The sequence below is a fragment of the Schistocerca cancellata genome, chromosome 3 (assembly GCF_023864275.1).
Source record: "Schistocerca cancellata isolate TAMUIC-IGC-003103 chromosome 3, iqSchCanc2.1, whole genome shotgun sequence".
NCBI lineage: Eukaryota > Metazoa > Arthropoda > Insecta > Orthoptera > Acrididae > Schistocerca > Schistocerca cancellata.
Genome location: NC_064628.1, coordinates 154,071,402 through 154,087,528, shown reverse-complemented (window position 1 = coordinate 154,087,528; position 16,127 = coordinate 154,071,402). Strand labels below are relative to the sequence as shown.

The 16,127-nt window shown below is 39.9% G+C and overlaps 2 protein-coding genes across 4 annotated transcripts in view; one reads left to right on the top strand and one right to left on the bottom strand.

Annotated features, from left to right (window-relative positions):
- Positions 1-2,093: 2,093 nt before the first annotated feature.
- LOC126176065 (dolichyl-diphosphooligosaccharide--protein glycosyltransferase subunit 1-like) lies at positions 2,094-3,878 on the bottom strand. The gene is made up of 2 exons (XM_049923198.1): positions 2,668-3,878; positions 2,094-2,579 (listed from the first exon to the last, which is right to left on the bottom strand). Exons 1-2 carry the CDS (start codon positions 3,737-3,739, stop codon positions 2,539-2,541), a joined length of 1,113 nt encoding a protein of 370 aa, XP_049779155.1. The 5' UTR covers positions 3,740-3,878; the 3' UTR covers positions 2,094-2,538.
- A 415-nt stretch (positions 3,879-4,293) lies between these two features.
- LOC126174774 (tumor protein p63-regulated gene 1-like protein) overlaps positions 4,294-16,127 on the top strand; it is a 90,062-nt gene continuing 78,228 nt past the window's right edge. For all 3 annotated transcript variants that reach the window (XM_049921115.1, XM_049921117.1, XM_049921116.1), the window contains exon 1: positions 4,294-4,645. In XM_049921115.1, coding sequence (XP_049777072.1) covers positions 4,393-4,645 — 253 coding nt within the window. In that variant the 5' untranslated portion in view covers positions 4,294-4,392. The remainder of the gene's footprint in view (positions 4,646-16,127) is intronic.

The following is a 16,127-nucleotide window of genomic DNA, read 5'->3' as shown; positions in this document are numbered from 1 at the left end:
CATGAGTCCCTATTCGATCTGGACAGTGATTCTCAATGCATTTGCATCTGGAGGGAACACAATTTCAGAATAAAAACATTGTGGAAAGAGAATGATACCGAGAAGGATCCTTAATGGTGTGGGCAGGGATTATGTTGATCACTCAAACACCTCTTCATGAAATTGTATAGGTGAATCAGCAAGGTTTAACTGCTGTCAGGTATCACGACAAGACCTCGAGACCTCTTGTGATTGTTGCAAAGTGATGTGGAGACCAGACTTCATCTTGATGGACAATAATGCTCAACCTCATAGAGTACGGCTGGTTGACATTTTCTTGGAGATGGGAGATACTGCACGTATGGTGTGGCCTGCTCACTCTCTAATTGAATCCCATAGAACATGTCTGGGCTGCACTAGGGAGACAGGTTGCATCACAACAGCATCCACCAACCACTCTCCAAGACTTGCAAGCAGATCTGCAGGAAGAATGGGCATTATTACCTCAACATGAGACTGATGACATTACTCACAGCATGCTCTCTCATTTTCAGGCCTGTACTGCAGCAAGACAGGGTAACACACCGTGCTGAGCACATTAACCAGTTGCTGGAATGCATGTGCAAATCTGTCAAGTTGGAAAGAATGAAGAACATTTTTGTCTACCATTATGCATATTGCATTTGTTTATGTTCTGTGTTCTTTACATTGTTTCTACTTTACTATCACCGGTTTACACCATTTTGTTGCAAAATAAATGCAACCTTGCAAAATTTCTGTTTGTTGCTCTAGTTTTGAACACAGTGTATTTTTGCAGCTTTACTCAGATAGTATTCATTATAACTAGTCCATAGTTTTCAAAATGTCTGCGGCTACTATTGACTTCCACATCATTAATTTGTAGCATTAACAGGAAGTGTTCCAATGCACTTCCCCGGGATCTCAAGTTCTTTCTACTTTTGTCAATGACTCTCCAGTGAGATAACATTCTGTATCCTCCCTCTCAAAAAATCCTCAACCTAGCCACAAATTTAGTATGGTTCTTCATATGAGCACACTTTCATTAAGAAATGTTGCTTTTTGGAGGTAAGGAAATACTGCATTGACTGACTGTCTTGATTCATGATTTTCAGGATGTCATATAAAATAATTGTAAGTTGGGTTTCATGTGACTAGTATTTTTGAAATCTACACTCACTGTCATGGAGGAAGTCGTTCTGTTCAATAACTATATTATATCTGAGTTCCAATTACGTTCTAAATTCTACAACAGTGATAGTGGATAGTAGTCTTGTTGACCACTTCTACTAATCTTTCTGCAGGCAGATGTTGCCAGTACTTTCATCAGGCATTAGGTACAGTTTTTGTTCAAGGAATCTGTGATAAGTTATGGGTAAAAGGGAAGTTAAAACCAACTGCAAAATCCTGTATAGAATCTGAGAGTGATTCAATGAGGCCTCAGCATTTAGTACAATTATTGCAGTTTCAAGTGTTCCTGAAATCCATGGTCATTGTAAATAGTCTTCATGGGTTTGCCACAAACCCGTGAAGACTATTTACAACACATCTGCTGGTAAAGCTTGAACAGTCACGCCATGGACATTGCTGATAACTATGTAATTCATCTTTGCAATAGCACAACAATTAAACTGGGGTGGTACTCCTGAATCTTACTTTGTAAAGAAATGTTTGAAGACAGAGCTCGGCACTTCTGCTTTGGCTTTCCTACTGTCAGTTTCACTTTCTGTATTATCGTGAAGTGTCTAGACATTAACTTTGGCCTCACTGGCAACCTAAAGATATGGTACAAATTTCTTTGGGTTTTGTGGGAGATCTTTTGGGGAGAAGATTATGTTACTGATACTTAATAACTTATCTTTCCATGCACGCTCTACGAAATGAATAGGAGTAACAAAAAATTGTACTTATATACTGTGTACTATTCACAAACTGTGGCACACAGAATACAGATGTGAATTAGAAGTAAAAATAAGTTTCCAGGAAAAATTTTAACACCAGATTTGATGCTCAATTTTGGAGTGGAAAACAACAAATAGATGTTACAGAAACAAAAGTAATCATTTGGCACATGTAAATGCTTAAAAAGTGTCATATAATATATTCAAGAATTAAACACAACTTTACTAGCAATGAAACTGAATATTGCCTTTCATTAATTAATAATGTCTCTTACATTTCACAGTAAACATATGAAAGACTAGATTTAGATAACAGTCTATAATACACTAGTAAAACATGTTTATGCTTTGGGTAAATGATGGCTATAAATTCATTTTCTTTCGTTTTCATTTTTACAGCTGCTGTCTTCAGACGTTGCATCTCTTCCAGGCATTCTATTCCAGTAATTCACTGAAACAAAATCTGACAATATTTCGTAATTTTTTATGGTCCAGAGCAGAACAATCAATATAAATATCAGAACAATTAATAGCACTGGTTTGTAAATCAACACTGTTTTTGGTACATGGTAATGCACTTGGAAACATTGAATATGTTTGTCAACCAAATTGTTTATATGGAAGCTTACAGCAGGCCTTCCTACAGTGTCCAGTAGCATATAATATTTGCTTGTATCTTTCCTGTCAACAGGGAATGGAATAACTAATTCTCCACCTACTGCACCTTCAGGAATTATTACCACAGTTTCCAAAGTTTCTATAAACATACCTTCATATAAATTATTAATGAGAGGCATATGTAAGACATAGTCATCTTCAATGTGGAAAACATATTCACTAGCTGGTACATCATAGCCAATTATTAAACTAATATTCCAGCCACCAAGTAGTGGATATCTAAACTCTAATGTGAGATTAATTGAATCTTCTGTGTTTAGAACATGAGAAGTTGAAATATTCCCAAGGTCATCAATGTAATAAATATTGTTTGCACTCTTCGGCAGAACTGGTGTAATGTTGTTAGCACTAGCTGTATCTGACATTCCACGGTGCATCATATAAACGTATCTGGAGAACGGCCCTTTTAGGGCAGCTCCAGTGTTCTGTAATCTGATTCTCTCTGCTACAGCAATGTTACCCCAAGGAGATATTTTGATAACACGTTTGAGACTTTTTACAGTTAAAAATGCCGCATTGTACTCAAAATGAATCCGCATGTCACTTGTATTGAATGCTGAGATGCCTCTGTAAGGTCCATACGAAATGGTGTTTAAATATTTTTTTGTTGGCTGAATAATTGAATAACTTTCTACATTGAAACTGGGAAGTTTAACAACTGTGACCTGTTGATCAGTGCAGTAAGCACTATAAAAATAATGGCTAGCATGTAATACAACTAACTGCGCTTCTTCTTGATTTATGTAGGCTGGTAACGGGCGAAGGCATCGTGCAAGTACTGCGCTCGTTTTAAGGCGAACTGACTGACGATTCAGCAGTGGGTGCTTGAAACCTATAAACCAGTATACTCCACTCAAATTCTCAACATTTACCTCTTGTATTCTCAGCTTTGATTCCGTGAAAGAATCCAACTGCACTGCCTCCAGATGCATGACATTGTTTGCTAATATACTTTCCACAGAAAAGATGAAACCAACTGCGGATGTATTTCCATGGTATTCCATAAGTATTTCGTAATCAATGTGGAGTAACTGATTTTTTGTATAGAATGTCCTATTAACTGATCTGTTCAGCAACCATGGGTTAATAGTTTTATCTATTAGTCGTGTGGCACAGTGAAAAGTAAACAGATAACATACTATAATTAAAGCTGACTTTTTCATGACTGACTTGCGCTAATGTTATCTAAGACCTAGAAATGACTGTATTACATACAACTACCGGCCAACACAACGAATTATTTAGGCAGTTAACTGTGCTAAGTGCTACTATTCCACCAGTAATAATGTTTTCCCTAACAAACGCCAGAGATTGTAAATCATGATAATAAGTTAATAACTTACTAATTTATCGTTGTTACAGAGGTAATATAATTACATTATACAAGAATGTCAACGAAATATTGCCTTCGAATGTACGTCAAAACTCTAAATTCCTACAGTTACTTTTATGGTACGGTGTTATCAAGATGCTGCTTCGTTAACGAGAATTAAAAGTTAAGCATGAAACCGATAAACTTTCTGAAATACATCGTCTCGTCTCCCAGATTCCCAGTGATTTTTAAAAGTAAAAGTTTTTTCAACCTTTCGGAAGCTCACATATTTAATACGAAGATACATTTTTTTTTACATATTCCCAGCAAACTGGTTAGATTCCAACCTCCTCGATTCACAAGACGCAAGTTCAGTATTAGCACATCTGCCGATTGTGACGGAAGTTCTTTGCGGCAGACGATAAAATCATGACGTGGGGAGTTGGTTTGTTGACAATCATTGCTTTTGACGTATGATTGTTGTTAGTCAGGTTTTGCGTGGAGATGAACGAAGAACAGTTATTAGAAGATGGACCAAATGTTGATTTTAGAGGTGTAACGCTGCAGATACAGCACGATGCTGACCAGAGTAGAAGTCCAAGTAGTCAGGGAGACAGTGATTCAGTTGCAAAGCTGTCATTGTCTCCTGACACGGGAAATGAGCAAAACAGGGCTAATAAAGAAAGTGGTGATCTAAAGCCAGCAATTTCAAGCGGCACAGATGTTATATCTCCAATAACGTCAATACCAAGGAAAAGTGAGTTTAATAGCACTTCTATGCTTACTTTCAGTTAGCTATTTACTATTTCAGCTCAGCTGACGCGCGCAATATATACAGTCTTAAATGTAGCATCTGTATCACTTTATTTGTTTACGCTGTCCTAGGTATAGTCGTGGAACAGTACTGAAGTTAAAGATTGATGTCATTAAACATTCACTGTTATCAATTCGTCCTTACCACAGTGAGATGGAAAATTACCATATATTTAACGTCTTTCTGTTTCCTAATAATGTAGGTAGACTTAATTTTCTTCTCGGCCCTGACTCAAATGCTTTCATTGTTGGGATGTTAACATTATTTCTTCCTTTCCACCTTTGGTTTCACTTGGTCATATTTCTTCTGTGTTATTATTTATAGCATCAAAGACAGATAACTTGGTGCTCAGGTTTTGTTGTTCAAAATTTTTGACGAAGGAATATATGACAGCCAACATGCAAGTAGTTTTTCTCCAGTGTCTAAGAATTGTGTGAGATGAATACTACAGTTGCTGTTGAAGTTATGTGAAGTTTTCAGTCAGGCACATGGCTCATAAACATTTGGATTGGGGAGGGGAAGGGGGGGGGGAAGAGAGTTTACCATGAAACACAATAATATCCACTTGGCTGTAAACATATTAATCTGGTGATTACGCATTCTAGGACAGAATCTCGTGGAGTTTTTTTGCTGCCGGAAAGCTGAATACTTGTCAAACCTTGTTAATACGCTGTAAGAAAATGACCATTCATAGAAGCTGTTTATATGGCTAGCAGGAACAATTGTATGCTTTTAGAAAATTCTATGAAGTTATCAGTCAATGGTAAGGAAAACATACATAATTCTTCATCAAAATTCTCAAAATGGATCAGACTTTCTTGACCCTTTGCTGACATATTGCCTGTAGGCTTCTGTCTCAGATTCTTTGGCTGATGCTTGATGCCACCACGAGGGGTAGGCATTTTTGGAGCTTTGTGTACTGCCAGCAATGAAGAACAAAGCTTTGACAAAGCCAGCCATTCATGCAGGCAAAATGTCAGAAAAAAGGTAAAACAAATGTTGGACAAAAAACCCAAAAGAGAGCTAACCGGCAGTATGTCAAAATTCTCTAAGTAAGTATTATTCAAAGGAATGGACAGGTGTAGTGGAACAAATGTAACAGGGCTCCATTCTTATGTAGGTATTGATATGGGTAAGAGTTGTGCAGTCCCACCCCTTGCACTTTTTGTTACTGATGTATGATTCTGTACATAATATGAACCAAAATGCTCATCAGAGATTTGTGTTTTATGTAATACAGATTTTCTGATTTTATCAATCAAGTTTAATTTTCACAATGAAAAATGCATTAATTATTGCCTATTGACTTAGGATATGCTGTAGAACGATCTGTTACTGCAGCCTTTTATTTCATTTTCAGATTCATAGCCTTCATTACCTTACAACCAAATTGTCACCTACCAAGCTAAACTAAACATCATATTACTACATTATACCACACATCTGTTGCTACCACAGCCAAAAAAACTTCTGAAACCTATCCCTCTTTCCTGCCTGATGAAGCAACTAACAGTTCCGAAAGCTAGGAATAATTTTTTCAAACATTTTTGGAAGGCATCAAGTGATGCATAAAATGCATGTTTGACCATAAGCTGCTTTTTCATTTAAATCCCAATGTCAACTGGTTTCAGTCACAGGCCATTTTCACAGAGTAGGGTTAAAACTTGACTACTGGTCATGTCAAATATGTAGAGCACGGCATGAATTCCAGTATATCACACAGAACTTTAAAGGTAAACATATAAATAACATGTGTAGGCTAAACAGAGCATTACTGGTCTGTCAGTTTTGACCCTAAGAAGATGGTCTGTGAATGAAACCTGTCTTATTTGGGTTTTAAATAAGAAAGCATCTAATGGTCAAACATGCATTCTATGCTTCTTTTTTTTAAATTTTAAAGTATCTGTTGGCAGAACTGGAATTTTGCTTCCTGAGTGTAAGTCTTCTTGTAATTTTAAATGGCATGTTTTTTTTTTTTCTTTTGTATTGTATCTAGACAAATATTTTATCCTTGTAAAATAGTATGGCTTTCGCACCCTAGTACTGAAGACCTTACTACTCTACTTACGTGCTTGTGCTTCAGTTACACTATTAATAACTTTCCTAATTTGTCTATTAGTCTCTTCCCATCAGTACCCTGATAAATGCTCACTGATGTTCTCTTACAGAATATGACATTCATCCATCTTTTTCCTCTCCATTCCTTGTAGCTCGTATATGTAGGCCTATTTTTATGTTTTGTCTTCCATTCACTTTACTTTTTATTCTATCCTTTTATGTCCGTTATATTCAACATTGTTTACAGTTAGTATTGAATTTAATAACTGAAATAATAAAATAAGGTAAATGCTCTAAATTTTTGAGGTTTTTGTGACCACTTGTTGATGAATTGCCATTTGGTGTCTGTCTCGAGGATTTGTTGAAGGATGCAGGGCACTTTTTAATGATGGAAAATTTGATTTTTTATTACTTTATTTAGAATGACAAATAGCCGCTGTATTTTGAACTCATGGCCATATATGCTTCCTTGCTGCCCTCCCACTGCCATTACCTAAATTATTGCAAACCATTAGCATTTCACAAAACACTTGGAAAATTTTTGCTTGCAGTGTTTGTGTTTGGGATGTATTGTTTGTGTTAGTAACACAGATAGTTTAAAGAATCTGTAAATGATCAGCTTTGCTCTTATTGATTTTTTGTGTTGGTGAAGTGCTTTGTTTATGTCCTTTGAAAGTTTGCTGCCAAGTACTACAGATTTTTGTGAATCTAGATGTCCATTAGTGTGCAATAAATACTAATAATGCCACACATCAAGAAATTCAATAAAAGAAAATTCAAGGGTACTAACAAAAAAAAAAAAGGCAGTCCATACTACTGAGAAGAACTAAAGCGGTCGACAGAAGCGACCGATCCCACGCGTTGGCTTTGACCCATGACGTAAGGGTGCTGTTGTGTGTGATGTCATGATGGCGCGGAGTTTGGTTTGTGAGTGTGGCGTGTTTGTAGATGTCATCCTGTTTTAGTTTGTTCTGCTCTCTGGTGGTATGTGCAGGGTTTTTGTTTGTGTGGTGTAATGGGCTCAGTTTGCTTTTGCTCATTATCCAGAATTGTTCGAGTGTCGGCTGTGTTTGCAGTGGACTTCTTTTCAGTGAGTTAACGATTTTGTGTGAAGGTTAATGTAGTGTTGTTCACTGTACATCATGTGGTAATTTTAGTAAAATTAATCAGTTGTTGTTTTTCTTCAGGAATGGATATGACGGATAAAATTAACAGTGCGCAGGTCAAGGGAAGTGTTTGATCCCAGTGTGTGGCTGTGTATGTTGATATTGGTATCGGGATATGTTTTTGAGCTATATAGGCCAAGAGAAGTGTTTTATCCTAATTTATGGGATCTGGAGCTGCTGTTGAGCTATATAGGTCAAAGGAAGTGTCCGATTCCAGATGATTGTGGTTAGTGGTATTTGGGGAGTTTTGTGATGTCGTTTTTTTTTTTTTTTTTTTGTGGGTGTCTAAATTTGTTTATATTTAGTTTGCCCCCACCCAAAAACTCCCCATTTCCCGCGCTTGTCCCGTTAGTGTCATTAGGCTTTTTGTGGAAGGTGTGAAAGTGTGTGTGTTTGTTTTTCGATGTATTTTCGTCCTCATAATGTGTACGAACCGGACCGGTCAAAGCGGACAGGCGGGATTGGACGCTTCTGCATTTCTGAACTTAAGTATCAGTTCTTGAGGGACGATCAAATTTTTGTGTCAGCGGTGGCACTGCTTGTCTTTCACCCTTAACTCTTCCTACTAGTTTGTCATTCAGTTAGGTTCAGGCAATGTACACTATTACATTGTTTACGTTTTGCTACTTCTTTTATGAAAGAAGATGATTCAGTAAACAGTAACTGAATACCGGTATGAAAGTACATTGCAATACCCCCACATAATGATATGTAGAATTCTGCTACTAGGCAATATAATTTCTTCAATTTTTGTAGTCCTGTCATCCTTTGCATATAATTTTGTGGTACGTTGTTAATTTTTACTTTGGAACATTCTGATCGCAACTGAATAAAACACAATTTTTATGTCATATGCATTTCATCTTTATTCTTTGAATGGAATATAATGTGGTCTAGAATATGTTCATATTTTTGTTTATACTATTTAGCTTACACTTAGGACATTGTATAAAGGTTTTAAACACAGTGTCCTAAATGTAAACTAAGTAATATAAACAAAGCTGTAGATGAAAAACATATATAACACAAACATTGTGTTTAGTCAGTTTTGATTAGGTACAGCAAAAAGAACTAGCAGTTATTTTTGCTGAGATATGTTGACATAAACATAATTAATTTACATTCACAAATGGCACAACAAGAATAGAAGAATTCCTAGAAAAAGCTGGAAGATGAAGACATGCAGCAGATTGAAGACCGTGCTTCAGTTGTGTTCTGAGGCACATTTTAATACGAAATTATACAATAACTTGCAAAGAAATCGAAATTGCGGTATTAATTTTCTTCATTGATGACTAGTTTTCAGACCTAAGGTCATTGTCAAATCATCCACTAAGCTATGCAATAGTATCCATTATGACAGCCACATGACTGCTCATTTTAATTGAACACATCATTGTGTAAAGTGATGCTGGATTGAACTTCATTCACCTAATGTGTTGAGTCATGCATAACTTCGTGATGATGTGTTTAACTAAAATGAGCAGTCATGTGGCTGTCATAATGGATAGTATTGCATAACTTAGTGGATGATTTGATAATGAGCTTAGGGCTCAAAACTAATCTTCAATAAAGAAAATTAATAATGCAACTTAGGTGGTTTTTTGCAATTTATTGTATAATTTGGTAAACCACAGTCGCCGATGTCATGCCTTCCAGAATCCTGGAAATTAATAAAAACCTTTTAATATGACTGAAATTTTAATTCAAAATTTTCCTGAAGTAGTGCTTTTCAAAATTTAGGTATACTTATCTATAAAGTATTGAACTATTTTATTTATTTATTTACTTTTGCAAATTTATTTGCTTTTTTAATATTCTAAAAATTAAAATGTAACATATAATAATTTTTACTCTGATTAGTGTAATTACTGCATCAAAGTAAATACATTAGCATTTCGGTCAACATATCGTACATATCTGGTAAAAATTTGGTTTCCTTCATATTTTTATTATTAGATTAAAAGGTACCTGAATTTGAAGAAATATTTTAGAAAATCACGTGCATCACTTTTTCAGTTATTGTTTCTTTCTATAAATACTAATGCATCCTAAATTGTTCCAACTACTTGTAAATTGTGTAGATAGTATTCCGCATTAGGTGTGAAACGTATGCAAAAGAAATGGTGTACGAAAGAAATAGGTGTTGATTTCCACACAGTATGAAGCTGTAAAAGTATCCTCTGTACTTAACAATTTTCCTCACGTTTCACTGGTATGAGTGGCTGGCATTGCTGGTGGTGGCCTGAAATCGAGCCCATGGCCTGAGATTATATGTAATTGTCATACTAGTGTCTGAGCGCTTTGTGAATCTTTGTCTGTAACAGTCTCTTGCTCTGGAAAAGCATAAGGAAAATCAATAAACAAATGTAGGCTGATGACCCTGTGACAGAAGCCAACAGGCAATACATAAAAGCTCGGTTTGTATTAGAAAGCACTTAGGATAATAGTAATGCACTGAAAACCTGTCTTTGGTCTTTGAACAAAGACAACTCTCCCAGTCCTAGTGATAGCTTCACATCATAATTCCATGAAATTCAAAATAAAATTAAAACAGATGAGTAAATAAAATTTCAAGGCTAATGTTCCAAGAAAGACAAATCATTCAAAGCAGAGTAAATGAAGTAGAATTAGAGAGAAAGAGAGAGAGAGAGAGAGAGAGAGAGAGAGAGAGAGAGATTGATCTATGGTTGATGGGAAAAGAGTCCATAGAGCTGGAATGCTCTCGGACAATAAGAGCATCAACAAAGAACAACAACACCTATGAACAGTATTCTAAAGGAATAGATACTCAGATCAACAAATTGGGAAGACATTACAGTCATGCGGTCAAGATAGACTATGCCTGCAGAAGGAGCTGAGAGAGAAAAAGAGATAGTAATGCCAAGAGTTGTTTGTCTGACTTGTGCTGGTATAAACTCCAGGAAGATCAGTCGACTGATACAGAAACATTGCATCCATTGTATTTTGCTGTTATTAACTAAAACAGAAAGTCTTCTTTCTACTGTTAAGGATGATAAAGACCTCTTAAAGCTGAGTGTGTACTGCATTCCATTTAAATTTAGCATGTGTAACAGGGTGACAATTATTGAACTATATATAATAAAATCATCATAACTTCTGAATGGTTTATGTTAGAATGTACAAACTGCACAGTTGGCCGCCGGGCATGGTGGGAATTAATATGCACGTGCTTGATGAACCCCATCCAGTAAAGAAGAGAGCGGCTTAAAATGCACTGGTACACACAGCAAAAACCATTTCTGATGAAGACTACTTGAATTCCAAAATCAGTTATCTGAAGTTCCAGAAGAATGACTACGGGTCATGTGATATCAAATCAGCATTCACCAAGAAAAGGAAATATGAAAAGTTAAACATTCAAGTGATGAGCCGCCGACTGCATCCCCTCTCTTCTGCGGCATTACAGCCAGCAAAATATGCAGGGTCCTGGGAAGATGAGGCATCAGATCTGTTTTCTGCCCTGCTAAGAAGATAAAGCAGATGCTACACCTTGTTAAGGACAGTCTCAGCTTCAGGATTCCTGAAATTTACAACATCCCATGTGAATGCAGAAGCAATTACATCAGTCAGTCTATCCTACCACATCTGACCGCTATGCAGAACATCAACAGCATATTAAAAATTGTGAGCTGGAAAACATGCAGTTGCTGAGCACAGCCTCGCAAACAAACATAAAATACTGTTTTGATGAAAAAATTTGTGTACTGGGATCCCACATAGAGGGATTATATAATTCAAGATTCTGAAGAATTAAGAATGTGTGAGAAAACCTTCAGCCATGACAGCAGATATTATCTTAGCAGTATGCGGAAGTGAGCTCTCGACGCAGAGTAAATCCACAGATATTCATCGCAATGTTCGCGTTACGGTGGGAGCAATGGTGCCGCAAGCACAGACGTTGACAGCATGATGTAACTACTTACCGATCAGAAGCCATCTTTGGGATTTATAAGATCACAACAGCAGCAGTTTTGATAATCGGTTGTTGCGGACAATGATGATGGTTGATATCGTCAAAAGATCGAGGTTTCACCCTGGATTGATGCAGCAAGAAGTCTGAGAATGTATTTTACAACAGTGGCATCATGAAAAACTTTGTTCTCATACAACTCAGAATATGTTATAAGATTCTACAGCAGGTGAATGATGGAGATATTGGGTGGTAGTTTTGTGAATAACTTCTGCCATCCAGTTTGTAGACAGCTGCGACCTGTACTTTCTTACAACTACTGGACACAATTCCATATAATGCTTGAAAATGGGACTAAATCTGCAAAGGATCTGGTAGTAATTGAATCATACCCTGCAGCTGTGTTCAGTTTTAGGAATTTCAGCTGTTCCTTGTCATTATTGCTGCTGAAAATGACTGATATGGCCACATACTTGTGGTTAAGGGCGTGGCTAGTGTTTTTAATACTTTATGGAAATTAATACATGTAGAGATTCAATTTCTTTCCAAGGCTTTACCAGGCCCCCACATTCCCACTTTAAATAAATTTGTGGAATCTGTTTCGAGTGTACTGCACAGGTTATGACAACCATAGTATTTACTAACTTTTTAAGTTCAAACATTTGGATATAAGTCACCATAAAACAGAGGTCAGCATTTACCTAAAATACATTTACCTAAAATAAATTTTCTTTGAATGTAGAAAACACTTCACTGCCAGAGGGAAAAATTTTCTCCTTGTGGGTAAAGTAATTTCATTGCTGACAGGACGTTGAATCACAATGGATCTACAAAAGGAAGAAATTGATGATATGAATATAATAGAGGGAAACATTCCACGTGGGAAAAATATATCTAAAAACAAAGATGATGTGACTTACCAAACGAAAGTGTGCTGGCACGTCGATAGACACACAACAAACACAAACATACACACAAAATTCTAGCTTTCGCAACCAACGGTTGCTTCGTCAGGAAAGAGGGAAGGAGAGGTAAAGACGAAAGGATGTGGGTTTTAAGGATGAGGGTAAGGAGTCATTCCAATCCCGGGAGTGGAAAGACTTACCTTAGGGGGAAAAAAGGACGGGTATACACTCCCGCACACACACACATATCCATCCACACGTATACAGACACAAGCAGACATATACAGAGGCAGAGAGTTTGGGCAGAGATGTCAGTCGAGGCAGAAGTGCAGAGGCAAAGATGTTGTTGAATGACAGGTGAGGTATGAGTGGCGGCAACTTGAAATTAGCGGAGATTGAGGCCTGGTGGATAACGGGAAGAGAGGATATATTGAAGGGCAAGTTCCCGTCTCGGATAGGTTGGTGTTAGTGGGAAGTATCCAGATAACCTGGACGGTGTAACACTGTGCCAAGATGTGCTGGCCGTGCACCAAGGCATGTTTAGCCACAGGGTGATCCTCATTACCAACAAACACTGTCTGCCTGTGTCCATTCATGCAAATGGACAGCTTGTTGCTGGTCATTCCCACATAGAAAGCGTCACAGTGTAGGCAGGTCAGTTGGTAAATCACGTGGGTGCTTTTACACGTGGCTCTGCCCTTGATCGTGTACACCTTCCGGGTTACAAGACTGGAGTAGGTGGTGGTGGGAGGTGGTGAGAGGTTCTGGGTTTGAGAGGATGAGGAAGTGGCTCTGGTTATTTGCTTCTGTACTAGGTCGGGACCCACAGAAGAACCACAAAAGTGCCCCACTTGTGACAGGATATTTTCCGGGACTGGATCAGACTCTGAATGTGGCTCTCCAGCAGGGATACGACTTCCTCAAATCCCTCCCCCTGCGGGTTCGGGGGTTAGAATAGGCCCGTGGTATTCCTGCCTGTCGTAAGAGGCGACTAAAAGGAGTCCATCCCCCTCAAGGGGGTAGTTAGCGCCTGCGTCCGGAGACGGACGGTTCCACGACCTATAATTGTGGTCTTTTTGGTTTTTCACTTCTCGTTTCTTCCTTCCTTTGGTTGGTTCCTTTCTTTGTTCTTCTCCATCTCACTGTCTTCCTTACTCTTTCCCTTGCCTTCTTCTCCTTGCCTTCTTCTCTTTGCCTTCTCCGGTCTCCGCCTCGGCGTTTGAAACAGTCTGTCCTCTCTCTCTTCCTTTTCCTCTTCTTCCTTCCTCCCTGTGCGCGCCTGAAGGCCGACCCACGCGTTCGCACGCGTAGCCGGTGACGGGGTAACGCGTAATTCCCCGCCCTGGTAGACAAGTAAGGTACGCACGTACCCCCTGTTAAAGGCCAGGCCCAGGGAGGGGTGATTGCCTGAGCTGATACCTTCTGACCATGCCGATTGGTCCCTCCGTCTGTTTCTCGGGAGGTGTGACCTGAGGTGTAAACATTCACCTAAGGTGGGAGTGCCCTCTGAGAGGGTCCCCATAAGGAAGGAGCGCGCCATCGGAGACGCTGGCAATCATGGGGGATTCCTCCACAATGGATTTCTCTTCTTCTCTCTCGACTTCTGCCCACAAACGGAAACGTGACCAGCCACCAGTGACAAAGGTGCTACCGCCTGCCCCACAGTTCCTCGTCGTTTCTCGATCTGAGGATGGAAAGGATTTTTCCTCTGTCAACCTTTCGTTATCCAGAAGGGCGTAGATGCCATAGCTGGTACTGTTAAGTCTTGTACAAGGTTGCGTAATGGTACCTTGCTACTAGAAACTGAGAGCGCCCTTCAGGCACAGAAACTGCTTCGAGCTACACTCCTGTACACGTTCCCTGTCCGGGTGGAGGCTCACCGAACTTTGAATTCATCTCGTGGTGTGGTCTATACTAGATCTCTCGACGGATTGACTGACGAGTAGATTCAGTCTTTCCTCGCTGAGCAGGGCGTGACGGCTGTCCATAGGGTCATGAAAAAGGTCAACAATGACCTTGTACCGACCCGGACGCTTTTCTTGACCTTTGATAGTGTTCAGCTGCCATCGCGCATCAAAGCGGGCTACGAGGTTATTTCTGTTCGCCCCCATGTCCCGACACCTACGCGCTGCTACCAGTGTCAGCGTTTTAATCACACTCGCCAGTCTTGTTCCAATGCGGCTAAATGTGTCACTTGTGGCAGGGACGCCCATGAGGGAGACTGTCCACCTCCGTCTCCTCGTTGTGTGAACTGTCAGGGTGACCATGCAGCGTCCTCCCGCAACTGTCCCATCTATAAGGAAGAACGATGTATCCAAGAAATTCGGGTCAAAGAGAAAGTGTCCACCTCGGCTGCTCGCAAGCTATTTGCTAGTAGGAAGCCCACGCTGCTCCCAGCTGGTAAATTCAGTACTGTCCTCGCCTCTCCTCGGACTACCAGAGAGGCGGCAACCCAGACATGCGATCTGACCTTCAGCACCACGGTCGTCCATTCGGCCAGTGTTAAGATCGCGCGGTCGACGTCTCCTCTTCCTCCCATCACCCCACAGACACAAGCCCCTTCATCAGCTTCTGCTAAGACGAAGACCCAGAAGTCAGATGCACGGGCCTTCAAGAAGGAACCGTCCCGTGCAGACTTCCTACGTACCTCGACCTCCCAGCCATCGACCAGTACTTCCACCAAACGACCTTCCAAGATGGCTCATAGGAAGCACAGTTCTCCTTCTCCGCCATGGCGCATTTCTTCTCCTGCGCCACCCAGCGGTTGCCGCCCCAGGCCGTCATCCGTTTCGCCTGGCCGCACCGCTGGTAGCCGAACATCTGGCCATTCACCAGCGGAGGAAGCTCCCCCTCCCGGCCATCTTACCGAGATGGCCGATGAACCTATAGAACCAATGGACAATGACTGTCCGCCTACTGATAGCAGCGGCAGTGCTCGCTCGAAGCCAGGCCCTCAGCGGCCTTCGAGGTGACCCCTTCTTTCATCTTCCTTTTCTTCTTACGATGGCACTTATTCACTGGAATATTCGCAGCATTCGCTCCAACCGAGAGGACTTGAAATTGCTGCTCCGCTTGCACCGTCCGCTCGTCATAGCCCTCCAGGAAACGAAGCTACGCCCATGCGATCAAATTGCCTTGGCACACTACACCTCTGTGCGTTTTGACCTACCCCCTGTGGTAGGTATTCCAGCTCATGGATGGGTTATGCTGCTGGTCCGGGATGATATTTACTACGATCCCATCACATTGCACACCGGCCTGCAGGCAGTTGCCATCCGAATTACTCTCCCCACTTTCACATTTTCCATTTGTACCGTTTACACTCCATCGTCGTCTGCCGTTACCAGGGCAGACATGATGCA